The 17,038-nt window shown below is 38.1% G+C and overlaps 1 protein-coding gene across 3 annotated transcripts in view; it reads right to left on the bottom strand.

The window, feature by feature from the left end:
- NAA16 (N-alpha-acetyltransferase 16, NatA auxiliary subunit) overlaps positions 1-15,899 on the bottom strand; it is a 92,697-nt gene extending 76,798 nt beyond the window's left edge. For all 3 annotated transcript variants that reach the window (XM_090258935.1, XM_090258936.1, XM_090258934.1), the window contains exons 1-5: positions 15,639-15,899; positions 11,462-11,546; positions 9,814-9,918; positions 8,048-8,205; positions 1,679-1,813 (exon numbers count right to left, since the gene is read on the bottom strand). In XM_090258935.1, the coding sequence (XP_090115061.1) occupies positions 1,679-1,813; positions 8,048-8,205; positions 9,814-9,918; positions 11,462-11,546; positions 15,639-15,692 (537 nt within the window). In that variant the 5' untranslated portion in view covers positions 15,693-15,899. The remainder of the gene's footprint in view (positions 1-1,678; positions 1,814-8,047; positions 8,206-9,813; positions 9,919-11,461; positions 11,547-15,638) is intronic.
- Between the last annotated feature and the right edge of the window lie 1,139 nt (positions 15,900-17,038).

The following is a 17,038-nucleotide window of genomic DNA, read 5'->3' as shown; positions in this document are numbered from 1 at the left end:
CTTAAAAAAAAAAAAAAACTACTGACAATCTCTTTATCTTACTATCCCTTAAACTCACTAATAATCAAAGAGACACAAAAGAAAAATGAGATAAACTTCTTCATATCTAGAATATTGGAAAAACTAATAAAGCTGACAAGTGACAGCAAAGATGTTGAGGAAACAATCATCATAAAACCTAGCTGGTAGGCATGTAAATTAGTGACAGCTACTTCAGAGTGATAACAATTCTTAGTTAGGATGAAAACACACAGCCACAGCTCTGCAATTCTAGTTTTAGGTATATACTAAAGACAAATTCACAAATGTACCAGACAAGAATATTCATTATAGCACTGTTTTTTAATAGAGGCAAAGCAGAATGGATAATCTATGAATTTATATAATGAACACCAAACAGCAATTCAAAATAGACAAACTTGCCCTGGCTGGTGTGGCTCAGTGGATTGAGCACCAGCCTACGAACCAAAGGGTCGCCAGTTCAATTCCCAGCAGGGCACATGCCTGGATTGTTGGCCAGGTCCCCAGCTGGGGGCGCACAAGAGGCAACCACACATTGATGTTTCTCTCCTTCCCTTTCTTCCTTCCCCTCTAATAAAATATTTTTTAAAAAAAGAATATCAAAATGGACAAACTAGCCCTACATGCATCAACATAGACATCTCTCAAGAAAAGCTGAATGAAAAAAACCTGTATCATTCATATTCATTTTTAAGTACACAAAAGTAATTTTCATGACCTTATGAACATAATGTAAATGCACTGCATTTATACCAATTTAAGAACAGTGGCTACCTCAAGGGAGGTACATGGAAGGACTTCGGCTATTTCTGTAATTTTATTGCTTTAAAAAATAATAAAATCTGGAGCAATATGACAAAATGTTTACATCTATTTAATTTATCATGTATGTTTTTGTACTTTTCTATTTTATATATACATTAAAATATACATATTAATGTTACTATCAAACATGAAGCAATATATTAGAGAAACAATTCCCACAGTCATAATATTATTTTCATTTTTTTGCAGTCTTTTATCATTTGAATATTGCTGAAATTACAGTGTAGTATTCCATTGTGTAAATGTACCACTGCCTTTTCTTTCTAAGATTTTATTTATTTTTAGAGAGCGGGGAAAGGAGGGAGAAAGAGTAGAGTAACACCAACAAGTGGTTGCCTCTCACACACCCCCAGTTGGAGACCTGGCCTGTAACCCAGGCATGTGCCCTGTGTGGGAATCAAACTGGCAACCCTTTGGTTTGCAGACTGGCACTCAATCCACTGATCCACACCAACCAGAGCTATGACTGCTTTTTTATTCACTTATTTATTGATGGGCACTTGGGTTGCTTCCAAATCTTGGCTATTGTAAATAACACTGCAACGAACATGGGGTGCATATATTCTTTTGAATTAGCATTTTGGGTTTCCTTAGATACATTCCCAGAAGTGAAATCGCTAGGTCATAAGGCAATTTCATTTTTAATTTTTTGAGGAACCTCCATACTATTTTCCAAAGTGGCTGCACAAAGAAATTGTTTTAACTTGTCAAATTTTTTCAAGTGTTTCTATAGGTCTCAAAGACATTAATTCACATTTGGGGAAAGGGAAAATACATAAGTCAAATATTTTGTTTGTAAAGGTAGGAAAAAATGTTAAAATTAATTTCTTACTTGCTGAGTTTGTCTAAATTCTTCCAGTAGTTTTAGTGCCATATCATAATCTTTCAGCAAATGGTATGCAATAGCATATCCGATCCAGGAAGCACGCTGTGTTGGGCGCAACTGAAGAAGCTGATATCTTGTTTCCTTAAAAATAAAATAAAATAAAATTTTCTTTTTACTTTTTTAAATTTATTTAAATTACTTAAGTTGTAAAATACCCCACAATATTTATTGTAAGGCTGTCACAAAAAAAGCAGTCCTTGGGTTCCATATTTTTGGGCTGACTTATAAAATTACCTTAATATAATAGAATTTCTTTTGGTAATTACACACCTTAGAAGACAAATATAGTTTGTACTAAGTTTTGCTATTTATAAAATTATTATATGAAATTACAATGGATTTGCACTGTTATAGTAGGCCCCAGAATATATGTTTGTGGTTATTTATTTTTTAATTGGGCAGGTACATATTATACTTCAGAATGATTGTAATGGCATGCAAGAGACTTTGGTGGCATGACTTAATGGCCATGCTTGATGAAAACCTCTGTAGCCCTGAGGTCTGCAGATGTCTCGAATTTGGCTTCCCTCACAAAGAGAATAATGGCATGTCCACCAGATTGTATCATTCACAGTCAGACTTGACTTAGCTGTTTCAAACCTAAGGAAAATTCTGAAATCATACTGGTTTTGGAGTGTCATTTTTAGTGTAGATGTCTGGTGTTTAAGTGTGAAAATGCTTTGAAAATATTTTAAAATCATTAGCAAGAATAAAATAGCATTTAAAAACATTTGTAACTGCATAGCAAACAAATTGAAAAGTTCTCACTCTGTTCTTGACCCTTGTCTCCTGTGTATGCCACCTCTCTGACTGATAATGTGAAAAACTTACACTACCTTCCCTTCACAACCTTGCCAGTAAAATCCTTAGCATAGAGCCTGACACAAGAGACGCACCCGCTATTGTTGCTGTAGTTATTTTTATGACTTCAGGGTAGAGGAGAGTTTGCCTCAGAAGGTATTTGAGTACAAGGCTATGAAATAGATCAAAAGGTTAGCGATTAATGAAGAGAAGCAAGCAGAATAGGTCTTTGTTCATGATGTTAGTTATAGCAAGAGTCAATCAACTAGGTAAGACAAATACATTTCTCTACCCATGTTTTCACTTTTTCTTTCCTTTTTTTTTTCTTCTGCCACACTGAGGTCTACATATGTGTAGTCAAAAACTGATTACACAGAAAAATTATTTGGACTAAGCTGATGGTAACTAAATCAAACATGTCACTTCTTAATTTTGACTTATTCATATTTGAAAACCCTGGCTGGTTTGGCTCAGTGGATTGAGCGTCGGCCTGCGAGCTAAGTGTCGCTGGTTCGATCTTCCAGTCAGGGCACATCAGAGAAGGGAAACTCTGACTCCAAAAAACCTCCGCTGCCTTGCGGCATACCTCTTCAGGGGAAAGGCTAAGGGAGTAAACCCTGACAGAAAATCCGGAGCCGGAGTCCCTAAGGCGGTTTGACGTTGTAGTCAACACCGGCAACTCCTGCGGCGCACCTGAAGCCAAGCTGTATTGACTCCGTCTTTCCCTTGGACCCTTCAGCTGCGAAGAGAGGGGGGGTCTGCTGCATGGGCAACAGCAGACCCTCCATATCACCCTGCCCAGGCTCTGTAGCTTCAGCTCCACTGGAGAGGACACTCCAGCGTCATCGCAAGATGTCGATTCAACACGGGAGGAGACAGATACCGTGTCACTCCTGAGTCGGACTGCACAACCATTCTCGGCGGTGCAGATAGACTCTTAAGAAGCTACACCATCGTCTCTCGAGACGGACGGCTGCCGATACGATACGATACGATACGAGTAGGCCCCAGAGACAGCACAGACACAGCCAGGGGGAAACCTTAGACATCTGACAGGACTTGTCAAGCAGAAACACCACTGCTGCCACTCTAAGACAGGTCAGTATCTATGACATTAGGAAGAAAACACCAGAAGTTCCACATTCTGCCCTAGAAGAATCAAGATTTCTTCACTAACAGAAAATCCAACCTCCCTACACAGGCCTCACTTCTTCGTTGCTCATATATGCCTCCAAGTTTTAGGCAAGTGCAACTGCTTGGAGAAACAGGATCTCATGAAGAACACCAACTGCAATGGAATTTTGAAAATGTAGTGTTTAGCTTCCATGACTCTGTTGTTGGAATGGGCATATGCCTAAAGGAAAAACATAATCACATCTTCTTTTTTTAAAAAAGATATCTTTGACTAAACAACTTAACGTCACTCCTCTACCTTCACGTATGTCTGGTTCCTTTTAGGCATATGAAATTAATCTATTATCACTCTCCTTTCTTATTTTTACTGTTGCTTCTGTCACTCCACTCTTTTATTAAAGTCTGAATCAGTCTTCCTCTCTGCCAAATCCTACCACCATTATCCTGGGCAAAAAAAAACACTGTAGATCACACATCAAAAACCTATCTTCTTAGATCCAAGATTTCCTCATCTTTAATGAGCTCCTCCATCTGTCTTCAGAGACCCACTCCCACCTCCCACAACCACATCCTAGACCAGCGATTTTCAACTGGTGTGCCACAAGAATTTTTAAAACATGCAATACCTGACTATTTAGTCAAGGGCACTAACCTCTTTTTCCTTAGACTGTCAAATAAAAAAATGACAACAGCCAACACAAAAATAGCCACCCTGTGTGAATAAATAAAAAGTATGCCTGTTTTTTTGTCAGATCAGCAAAAAATAATTTTTTGGTGTACCACAGAACATTAGTAATTAGTTATGTGTGCCATGAATGAAAAAGGTTGAAAATGGCTGCCTTAGGTTGTCAAATAAAAAAGTGACAACAACCAACACAGTGTGAATGCCCTGTCTTGAATCATAAATATACAGATCATAAAATAGAGTTGCATCTTACTGGTCACAATGCAAAATAAGATTGCATCTGATTGGTAATTCTTGGTACCAGAAATCCTTATATACAAGTATAGGCACCTGCTTTTTTAAAAAGTCACTTTAGAGCAAAAAGGGTAGGGGATTTTTTGTTTTTTTTTTTTTGTTTTTTGTATATCAATCAAAATTATACCCATTTTCTTTTTTGTCAGATCAGCAAAAAGTATATTTTTTGGTGAGCCACATATTTTTAGCTATTCATTTATGTGTGCCATGAGAGGAAAAGGGTTGAAAATCACTATCCTAGACCTTATGTGCCCAGAATCATGAATTCAAATATCTCACTTTCTGGCCACAGTGCCTATGCTGCCAACATTCTCAGTCAGTGACATTCCTACCTTTGTTCTTAGGAGGGCACCACCAGTACCTCTAGTTCCTTGAGTCCTTCGCTTCTAACCACCAGCTCTTTTATCGTCATTTACTTCACCCTCCCTCTTAGAAACCGCTCTCTTGCCAGTATTCTTAATTTCTTTACTTTATACATAAATATAACTGATTTTAACGCTCACCACACCCAGGTTGCTAAATACTGCTGAAGAAAAACCACACACCTTGAAGAATGGTTATTATTATTAAGCTCAGCAGAACTTTTAAAACTTCTGTAAAATATCTAGGCATAGGGTATAAGGACTTACATGGCAGTAGGACAAAAGTAAAAAGTAAATGAAAGAAGATTTATGTAAGGAGAACTGTTAAAGAGTTGGTGGCCTCCTTCATACAAAAAAGAGAATTCCATTTTGGACATAATGAATTTAGGACACACAGGGAGATGCCCTGCAGAGCTCAAGATGCCAGTATGAAGAGGTCTGGACTCTAGAAAAACTGATGTATGGCAATTCTTCTCACATTATTTTGTATTTACTAACCTATAATAATAATATAAAAAAAGCTAATCTCTACATTTATATATTTTTAAGTATATTTTATTGATTATGCTATTATAGTTGTCCCAATTTTCTTTTTTTCCCTTTGCCCCCCTCTGCCTGGTACCTTCCTTCCCTCCAACAATCCCCCCCCCACCTTAGTTCATGTCCATAGGTCATGCATATATGTTCTTTGCCTTCTCTATTTACTTTACTATTCTTTTTTTTTTTTTTAATAAGACTGCATTTATTTATTTTTAGAGAGAGGGGAAGGGAGGGAGAAAGAGAGGGAGAGAAACATCGCTTGGTTGCTTCTCACATGCCCCAACCAGAGACCCAGCCCACAACTCAGGCATGTACCCCGACTGGAAATCGAACCAGCGATCTTTCGGTTCGCAGGCCAGCGCTCAATCCACTGAGCCACACCAGCCAGGGCTACTTTACTATTCTTAATGTCCCTCTATTTTGTACCTACCAGTTATGCTTCTTGATCCCTGCACCTTTCTCCCAATTCTCCCCCTTCCCCCTCCCCACTGATAACTATCCATATGATCTCCATTATGTATGGTTCTGTTCTTGTTCTACTTGTTTGCTTAGTTCATTTTTGTTTTTTAGATTCAGTTGTTGATAGTTTTGAGTCTGTTGTCATTTTACTGTTCAGTTTTGATCTTTTTCTTAAACGTGTCTCTTTAACATTTTGTATAATTAGGGCTTGGTGATGATGAACTCCTTTAGCTTCACCTTGTCTGGAAAGCACTTCATCTGCCCTTCCATTCCAAATGATAGCCTTGCTGGATAGAGTAATCTAGGTTGTAATCTTGCTTTTCATCACTTTGAATACTTCTTGCCTGCAAAGTTTCTTTTGAGAAATCAGCTGACAGTCTTATGGGAACTCCTTTGTAGGTAATTCTCTTTTCTCTTGCTGCTTTTAAGATTCTCTTTTGTCTTCAACCTCTGGCATTTTAATTATGATGTGTCTTTGTGTGGTCCTCTTTGGGTCTAGCTTGCTTGGGACTCTCTCTGTGCTTCCTGGACTTATATGTCTATTTCCTTTGCCAAATTAAGGAAGTTTTCCTCATTATTTTTTCAATTAAGTTTTCAATTTCTTGCTCTTCCTCTTATCCTTCTGGTCACCCCTATGATTCAGATGGGGGTATGCTTAAAGTTGTCCCAGAGGTTCCTAAGTCTCTCCTCATTTTTTTCAATTCTTGTTCCTTCATTCTGTACTGACTGACTGTTCATTTCTTTCTTATGTTGCAATACATTGACTTGAATCCCAGCTTCCTTCCTTTCACTATTGGTTTTGTGTGGATTTTCCTTCATTTCAATTAGCCTTCACTTCTTCTCTTACGCATTTGCTGTACTCAATCATTTCTCTGGGCTTCGTTATCACCAGTGTTTTGAACTCTGCGTCTGTTAGGTTGGCTCTCTCCTCCAAGCATAGTTCTCCCTCTGGAGCCTTGATCTGCTCCCTCTTTTGGGCCATACTTCTCTGTCTCATTTTGAGAGCCTCCTGTGTTTGCCTCTGTGTATTAGGCAGAGCTATCACACCTGTTACATTGTAAGAGGCAGAGCCTTAGGTATTCTCAGGGCTACACAACCAGTTTCACTGCCTTGTGGCACTGTATGTGGGGGAGGGGCCAGAGAGGGAACAATGTCGATTGCTCGGCACTTGCCCCTTTTCCAGTCACTTCACCTGCTTCCCTCATGTGACTGTGTCCCCTCTAGCTGTTGCCCTGGTGATAGTTCCCAGAGTGGGTGAATTTACATGTGTTCTAGGATTGTGTGGGCCCTTTAAACAAACTCTCCCAAGAGACTGGCAATTTATTCTGCTACCCCAACACCCACTGGTTTTCACAGCCAAAAGCAATGAGACTTTATTTTCCCAAAAGCTGGAACCGTGAGCTGCGCAGTTTGGGCTGGGGTCACTCCCCAGGTGTCCCTCCCAGCTTTTATAATGTGTGACCTTTCCACTGGCTGGCCGCAGCCACTGCCTTGCCACAGTCGCCACACCACATCCTCTCCGCCCAGCTCCCCATCTCTGGCCCTCCTACCCGTCTGGATGAGTATTACTTCTTTAAATCTTTGTTTGTTGGACTTCTATGCAGTTCGATTTTCTGGCAGTTCTGGTTGCTTTTTGTTTTGAGGTAGATGTAATCCTTCTTATGGTTGTGCAAGGAGGCGAAGTGTGTCTACCCACACCTCCATCTTGGTTAGAAGTACATTTAGATTTCAATTATAAACATTCTGTTTACCAAATTTGTAAATGTCAAACCCACAAAGAATCTAGTACAGTATTTGCACACAGGAGATAGCCTACTTTAATAAAAAGGATTAAATTAACAGTTATCCTTTTTTGATGATTAAGTATGCGGTTCTACAACTATTATTGGGAGAAGGTTCCAAGTGACTTTCCCCTTCTACAGATTATAATGAACAATCAAACCTACATCATCTTTGCTTATGCTCATCTCATTCTAAATTCACATTCTTTAAAATTATATCTACTATAAAAACGTGTGTACTTAAGACTAAAGTACTTACTCGGTAACCTTCAAGGTCTCTCATTTGGATCTGCAACAGAGAGAGATCCCTCAAAATCTGCAGATTATCTTTATCTAATTTGAGGGCGTTTCGGTAACACTTAATAGCTTCATCATATTTCTTATCAGAACGCTGCAAGAGCCCATATACATGCCAACCTATTAAGTTAAGGAAATACAAACATTCACAGGTACCAGAAAATACTATGCTGCATATCTATTTGATATAAAGCTTATTTTAATGAAATGGTATTTTGTCTGAAATTTACTTCAGGATGATCCAGTATCAGAGAGAAGGGGACAGTGAGCAAGTGGTAAAAGATAAAATGAGATCAGCCTTGATTGACAACTGTTAAAATTATTGAAGATGGGTGCCGGGCACATGAGGGTTCACTATTCTATTCTATTTGTGTACATTTGAAATTTTCCACAATATTTTTTCAAGTAACCTTAGAAAATTCTTAATAAAATTCTTTACCTTCCCTACCTTCTATCCCCTCATTTTCCTTCACCCTCCTACCCCAGCACCTCAATGTTCACTATGTATTGAAACAAAATATATACAAAAATTGCAATTATCTTTTAAAACAACTTTATATTCAGTCAATTCTAAAACAACATGTAATGATTAGTTAATTCACTAGTGATACTAAAATCAATAAAAAGTAAGTTTTTATTTATTGTAAATGAAATTCTTAGCATATCTTGGAGCCAAAAAACCTGTCATATTTACATGCCCTCTTTCTTTACTCAGGAGTTACGCAGTGGGATAAAGAAATAACTATTTAGTATTTTGAGAAAACTCTAAGCCAAATATGTGAGAACACGATTAAGACTACTGATACTCAGTATTGACCCATGGACAGATAAATTAAATATAAAAAATTAAGAAACAGGACAATATGTCAAAAGGTTGTGAATAAACATATAGGTATGCAAAACAGAAATGAAAATCATTTTAAATAACTTTTTTTTTTTACAAGCTGGAGTACTAACCAGAAAAATACAATTATGAGTATCAGTGAAAATAACTACGTCCCTGGGCAACTGAAACAAGCTGAAGAACCAATATCATATCATACTTAACACTAAATAAAATGTTTTAAAACAAACCTTCTAAATATTCTTCTAAAATTTCTATTAAAAAAAACAAATTTTACTATACAAGTTTACTATAGAGATGTTACTTTAAATGATGGGAATGTATCACTCAGTTTATGGATGTATAGGAAAAACAGTGGGTTTCAAGTCACATATAATTATCAAAGTTGGTTGGAGCATTGTCCATACACCAAAAAGGTTGTTGGTTCAATCCCAGTCAGGGCACATACCTTGGTTTCAGGTTTCATCACCAATTGGGGGTGTGTACGGGAAGCAACCAATCGATGTCTCCCTCTCACATCCATGTTTCTTTCTCTTCCCCCGCTGCCCCACCCCAATTGATAAAAATATATCCTCAGGCAAGGATTTTTAAAAAGTTACTCTTCTCTCACACTAAGCACAATTGAAGTAAATATATACTCTATAGGGATTCTCTTTAAAATATTTCAATAAATAAAAAATGAGGCATAGGGCACAGATTAAACCAATACTACAAAATGTTGATAATTACAGAAACTGAGTAATCAATACATAGTTCATTAAATTCTCTTCTATATAGGTTTGAACATTTTCATAGTAAAGTTTTTAAAATTTGAATTAGAATAAAACTAGTAAATGAAAAATACAGACATGAAATTAAACTACTCAACCACTGCAAAAGGATACAGACATGACTCTTGACATCGTTACGGAGTCCTTTACGAACAAATTCATATGCTTCTTCTTTTTTTCCTAAACAGTTCAATGTTAAGCCTTTCATAGCCAAAGTTTCTGAAAAATACGTTTAACCTCTATTTACACATGAAAGACTCAAATTATCTCAGCACTATTTTAGCATTTGAGATCTGCCATGCTTATATTATTCATCTTTTTAATCCCATAGTTAGAACTTCTCTCCAAAAACTACAATTTAAATATTTAGCCCAAGTCATTTTCTGAAATTCCTTAGGCTGGTACTAAGTTGTTAAAATGCTTTTTGCTTTTTAGAAGACTCTTTTTAAAGTAGGCTGAGATTATTCTGCTGAGAAAAGGTAACACAGCAGGCCCCTGAATACTGTTAAGTTAAATCTACTCCATGAGTTCACCCCTTTCACCTGAGATCAATTCTAATCAAGACTCAAACCTGATTTACACCCCACAAAACAATCTACCTTAGCAAAGAGACATACACAATTTAAAAATAGCCTTACTCAATACTGGAACAAACTGCATTTTTGACAAGTTTATTCCAACTAATCCTAATTAGGCTATTAACATTATTTTGCATTTCAAGGATACAACACTCAACTACAAGAGTGAAACCCAAACATGTTTAAGGTAGTAAATGAAAGATGGTTTAGAATGAAATAACTCTCTGAATAATCCATAAGGAAATTAGATAAGAATAACTGTTTTCAAATTGATATCTGTGGATTCTGGTTTCCAGAACATGGTGATATAGCAATCCAAACCCCTATAACCAAACATTTTCTTTTATCTGTTGATACATAAAGAACTTCTACACATGCTTCCATTTATATAATGGTTCCATAGTGAAAAAGCTTAAAAACAAGCTTTAAATGTCTAAAACTTATGGAAAGAAGACTTCTTTCAATTTCCTTCAAAGAACATTTTAAACGTTATTAGAAAGTTAAGCTGGGTCAGCCTATTATTTTCCTAATAAGTCTCAAGAATTACCCAAGCCTAATATTCAGAGACTCCAGTTACCTATGCTTTGCTATTGGATCATAATTTTCATATTTAACCTGATCCATCCTTTTAACAAACAGTAGTTACCAGGGAAAAAGAATGAGACAAGCAAATATAGATTTATTAATACCAGTGCTAGAAAAAAAATCCTCAAGATAAACAATCTAATGATAAATCAGTAGTGTCATATTTATATATAAAGGTCAGATATATAAAAGACGTCTACCAAAGAATAAAATGCATTTGACTATCTTCATACTACTCCTATATTGCAAAAATTATACTAATTTTATACAAAGGAAACCAAAGAATAATCTTAACTTCTAGTCAAAGTAACAGATGAAATCAGGTCTATGAAAATTGGTATATATTCTAACTGTTCTCCAACTGACCACCCAACCATTTCTCATCTAACAGTAAAGACTGTACATACTTAAACATAATAGAAGTAAAGTAACCTAGAATAAGACTGATATGAGACATACTAAAAATGTTAAATATTTATACTAGAGAGCTACAAGGCCATGGAATCTGGGAAGTATTCTTCTTTCACTGGTAGGAATCCTATCTGTCTAATTTTAGAATTAGGTTTCCCGAAAGCAGTCTCTCACAGGTAAGACAATACCTCCATGTTCAGCAAATTTTGGATTCGAAAGAATCATCTTGCAAAACTTGAGGCCATTTTTGTATTGCTTCTGTTCATAACATTTCTGTAAAGAAATATGAACAAAAATTATTTTATAAAATGAATATCATGGAGCAACTTTTCATTGCATAATATAAATTCTAAATTCAAGATCCTAAATGAGATATAAAAACATGTGATGAAAGATTTTTGTCACTTCATATCACTTATAATATGAAATGTCCTTGTTTTCTAATCCTTGCCAAATTAATCTAGTGTGTAAATATTTTCCATTTACAGAAATACTAGAAAATACTAGAAACTTTATTAAAAGCCTCTGCTACATCAAGAATGGAACCAAGAAATACACAGAGAAAATACTTCCCTTTATTGAGCAACCTATTATGTGTCTCTACCAAACTTGTTATAACTTGTATCAATCCCTTTTGGTACATGTCATTACCTCCACCTTACAGATGTGGAAAACGTTCCTAAAATGTGTTTATAAGTGACTCAGCTTAGTTACAAACTCTGGTGTGACTCCAAAGATCATGGTCCTTCCATCACTAGTCTAACGCAACTGTAAGCCACCTCTTTATTCCTAAGTGCCACCAGCCAGGCTAAGTTATCAGTGACCGTCCTCCACAACCACTGATTATGAGAACACCTCATCTCCCCCTTCACTTACATTCTCACTTATGTTGTTACGGTTGTTTTGTCCCCCAATTTTAAAACAGTCACTACTTATTAATGGACCAGATTACAAAGATAACCATGGTAGATACCTTACTTCATTTCTAATAAGCCTGTTGATCTCGTCTTCCTTGTTACCAACATATCCACCTTTTACAAAATGGGTGGTCTTTTTCTTCATTCCACCTCATGAAAAAATAACTTGAAAGGCAACAGGAAGTTGTTTGCTTCCTTGAAGCATTTTCTAACAGTATGTATCTCATGAATCAGATCCTCCATGCAGGTGATGACATATTTACCAAAAGACTGAGCAATCGATGTGTTATCTGCCAGGGCAACTTTTCTTTTGTTGATTTGTTGTTAGGGTTCTTCTTTCTAATACTTATGCCCAGGTTATTCCCACCTTCGGGCCTCTGCACTTGTGTTCCCTCTACCTGAAATATTCTTCTTCAGGTCTTCCCAGGGCTCATTCCTTACGGTCTCAGAGTCACACATCATCTACCCTGACCACTCTATCTAATATTCACAGCCTCCCCCTGCAACGAACATATTCTCTAGCATATTACTTTATTTCCTACACAGCACTATCATTTACTGAAATTCCTATTTATGGGATTACTTATTTAGTATCTTCCCCACCATACTGTGAGCTCCTTGAAAACAGATATCTTGCCTACTTTAAACACTGCTGCATTCTCTGGTTCTAGACAAATAAGCACTGCTCAATAAATACAGCCTAGCCTACTACGTTCAAAGAAAAATAATACCGGCAAAGGAGGAGGGAGTACTTAATCCTTGAGCTGTAGTAGGATGTGGAGAGCAGAATTAGAAAAGTATAAATAGAAAAAATGTTTATAATGAGGCTTCTTGCTTGCTTCTGGGGAAGGAAACTTACTGGTAGGGAGACAAGAATAAGACAGAAACCTGAATTTTGAACCATGCAAATATATTACCTATCCCAAGATATTTTAAAATAAAAATTAAAACATATCTGAGTATGACTATAGGAGTTCATCTGATAAATGACAAGAACAAAAAATAAGCAGAAGGAACTACTGGGGAGAGGAAAAAGAGAAATGTTTTTTTTCTGACTTACCAGTGGTCTTGAAAGTGATAATAATCATACTACCAATAATAGTAAAAATAATAGTTAACACTTATTGGATTCATTTACTATCAGCCGGGCACTGTTCTCCTTTAACCTTTATTTAAGTCCCAGGAAAGCCTATGAAATGCATGTTATCTCCATTTTACATGGAGCAACAGAGGCACACAGTTATTGAGCTTTCACAGCTAGGGTCAGAGCCACAATTCAAACCGAAGTAGTCTTATCTCCAGAACCCAAGTACTCAAGTTAAAATGTCTTAACTTCTGGAAAGAATATATACTTAATACAAAAGACAGATTCTAGTTTAAACTTTGCTACTAACCAGATAGAGAACATTAGACACTCAGTTATTTACCATTCCTGGATTTGATCTTCTCATCCACAAAAGTGGGTATGAAGCAGAACTCAAAAATTCAACAAAATGTAATGCCAAGAGCCAGTTTGGGTAATAAGATAGGCAGGCATAAGCCATGCAGAACATGTAATAAGCTGGCTGGTAAATTTGTATGGATGTGTTTATGTAAACTGATAATTAATAAAAATTTACTATTGATGATAAAACACTTTGGCCCACCAAACAGACTTAAAAATATTATAGAGATTTCAATTTGCCATGAAATTTGTTGTAGCACAAATTTACCCACATTAATTACAATTGTGAGAAGAAATCATTCACTTTTGCAGCACCCTCCTAAATTCATATAACCTTATAATAAACATTACATATCCAGATAAGAAAATGGTTAGCATTTCCCAATTTATTTGGGGGTAAAGTTAACTGAGCAGCACCTTTAACTTCTCTGTAACTACAGAATAATAAACCATGGAATTGTTTTTTATTCTACTGCTAACATGATTTGAACTACAAGTAGCCAAGCACAGAGGAAGTAAGTGTTCTGTCAACTTTTAGATATAATGCTAAATGTCCTGAAATCTAACAAATTACAGATAATTTTTCATTAACATATTTCAGATTCCCTAAAAAAAATAAAATAAAATAAAAAACCTGAAAGGGGCAAAAAAGTTCATTTCTCCAATTCCATACTGTGAAAAATATAAACGTATGAGGAAAAACAAAATTAGAATTAAAAAGAAAACCATATGCTATAAAGCTGAGTGAAGCAATCTGCCACAATTTTTTGCTTTTTGCACTTGTCTCATTATTTGCTCAACACTATGCACCATTTAAAATTGAGAAAATTTTTGTTTCATCTACCATTTTAACATTCTGAATTACCAAGCATGAAGTTTCTATTGGCTAGAAACAGAACAACTACTATGAATTTTACCTGCCGTTGAGAATACTTAAGATATTCTAAACTCAGTGTTTTTAGTAGATAAGCAATAGCTAACAGTCACATGACACAAGCTCTAAATAATATATTCACCCTTAAAATCTAAACACTTATATTCAGATGAAAGGACAAACTAGGGGGGAAAAAACAGCTATTTACGATACTAGTTTAAAATCCACGGTCCCCAGTGTAATATAATATATTGAGAAAATCAAAGGTATGCCACCTCTCCTCTCGGGCAGAACAAGGCACCTGGAAAACCGCGAAAGCACCCAGACGCGGGCACTCAACTACAGAAAACATACTATTCCGCCCGCCAGCGGGCATTATTACCGGCCACTATTCAGGTTTTTGCTCACAAAGTAAATTCTTCCCTCAAGTGCAAACCCAGTCCGCAAAGCTTTTAATCACTTTCTCAATGCAGGGCCTGTGTAGCTGAAAAGCAATCCGAGTCACGTTCGCCCTTATTAATTTAGAAACCAGTTCATGTCACCTTTTCACTTCCTAAAGAGGGTAAATACATCAAAAACCGGCAAAGTCTCCCCCAACAAAGAGCTTGGCCCCCCAGCGCTCCCTCATTTTGCCCTGGCCAGTATATATCCGAGTCCCACTCCACCAAAGGATCGCTCCGCTCCAAGGGGCATTGGGGTGCGCTGTTCAATAGATTAAACACACAAAGCTGGGAATGAACACCTCCCCGAGGAGAGGCTGGCAAAAAAAAAAGAAACAATTGGGGGGGACTGCAAGAGGTGGTCCCAGCCGACTGCAAGGCTCCTCAAAGTACACGGGGGCCACTACCTGGCCGGCGTGCCCTTGCCCAGAGTGACTGCGGGGCAACGTGAAGTTTCTGGAAGGAGCGCTGCGACGCCCAGGCGAGCCGGCGGGGGTGGGGGTGGTTCGCGGAGGAGGCCTGGGTGGCCGGGGACACAGACGGCCTGGTGGGGCAGGCCGAGGCAGGGAAGTCGAGTCTTGTGGGCTCCGAGGTAAACAAAGAACAGAGCAAGCGGGGCGGAAGACCAGCCAGCGCAGGGACCGAGCCCAGGGATCCCAGAGAGTTAAAGCGCAGCCTCCGGACACTCACCAAGATGCGCTTGAAGAGGTTGCTCTCCTTCGGTGGCAGCTGTACGTTCGGCATTGCGGTGGGTGGGGAGGCTGGGTGACTGGGAGCTGCGTTTCGCGGGGTGGGCACCAGGACGAATAGCTGCCAAGAGTCGGTTGTGCGTGCGATAGGTCAGTTCATTGGCCTAGAGTTCGGGCTGGGGAGACCCCGCAGGACTTTTGCGCAGGGCTAGCAATGGAAAGGGAACGCGGTCCAAGCAAGACAGTCTCAGCTCCAGCTCTGCCTTGGGGAAAACGGGGGCGGCTCCCGCGCACTGCAAGATGGAAGCCAGGGCCCGCCCACTTCGAGTGGGGCGATGTGCGCATGCGCGGGTCGCCTCGCGACAAGGGCGTACGGGTAGCTGGCAGGTTGGGAGAACAGCATTGGGGGTAAAGAGAGGTCTGGTGGTCGCTCTTGTCTTAATAACCTCGACGCCTGGTAGATTTCATGCACTTAGCCTCTCAGAAGTAACCTGTGTTGTGCTCTCGTTGTTAGTGTCGTGGCCCAAGATAATGTTAGTTGTATTGGATTTCTGTCCACTCAGGAACTTACAACAGTGCTTGAGCTCAAAGTAAATGCTTGATGAAGGACAAACTTGTGCAGACCAATGACGTATTCACAACATATTTGAGACCATTGGGAAGACCTTGATGTGAAAGCACATTTGAAATGTCTCATTAAAAGAACATTCCCAGCAGTTTAACAGCTAACATTGTCAATAAAAATTATGGTGGTTTTATGGGGCCACTGATTCCCCAAGACTACCTACTCCTTCTCCTCAGATGGTTCCCCTTTATACAAGACATATAATAAGGAGAGAAACAAGATTCCAACCCAGGATCTCCCAGCTCTGAGACACTTTCTACCATACATAGAAGATAGAATATCCTAAAATAAAAACAAAGCAGAAAAAGGTAAACTAGTGATAGAACATATGTGAGTTTAGAAAGATATAGTTATATATCGACAAGAATAGCCATACATATAATGTAGATTTAATATTAAGGAATATGTGGGCCTGGCAGGTGTGGCTCAGTTGATTGGGCATCGTCCTGCAAAGCAAAAGGTCACTGGTTTGATTCCAGCTAGGGCACATGTCTGGGTTGCAGGTTCCATCCCAGGTCAGGAGTGTATGAAAGGCAACCAGTTGATGTTTCTCTCTCCTGTGGATGTTTCTCTCCTTCTCTTTCTCCTTCCCTCCCCCTCTCCCTAAAAATAAATATTTTAAAAAGGAATATGTAAATATTAGGTACACAACTTATTTATACCTGTTCTGGATATTGTGCATGTCTGTGAGACTACAGGGTGGTTGATGCATAATTGCATTAAATGGGCTGTAATTAGAGCTAGGTTGCAGCTTTCTTGGTCTCCCACCCCTACCC

The sequence above is a fragment of the Furipterus horrens genome, unplaced genomic scaffold (genome assembly GCF_987537825.1).
Source record: "Furipterus horrens unplaced genomic scaffold, mFurHor1.1.pri manual_scaffold_12, whole genome shotgun sequence".
NCBI classification, from domain to species: Eukaryota; Metazoa; Chordata; class Mammalia; order Chiroptera; family Furipteridae; genus Furipterus; species Furipterus horrens.
Note: the sequence above shows the minus strand (reverse complement) of the source record. Positions and strands in the feature narration are given on the sequence as shown.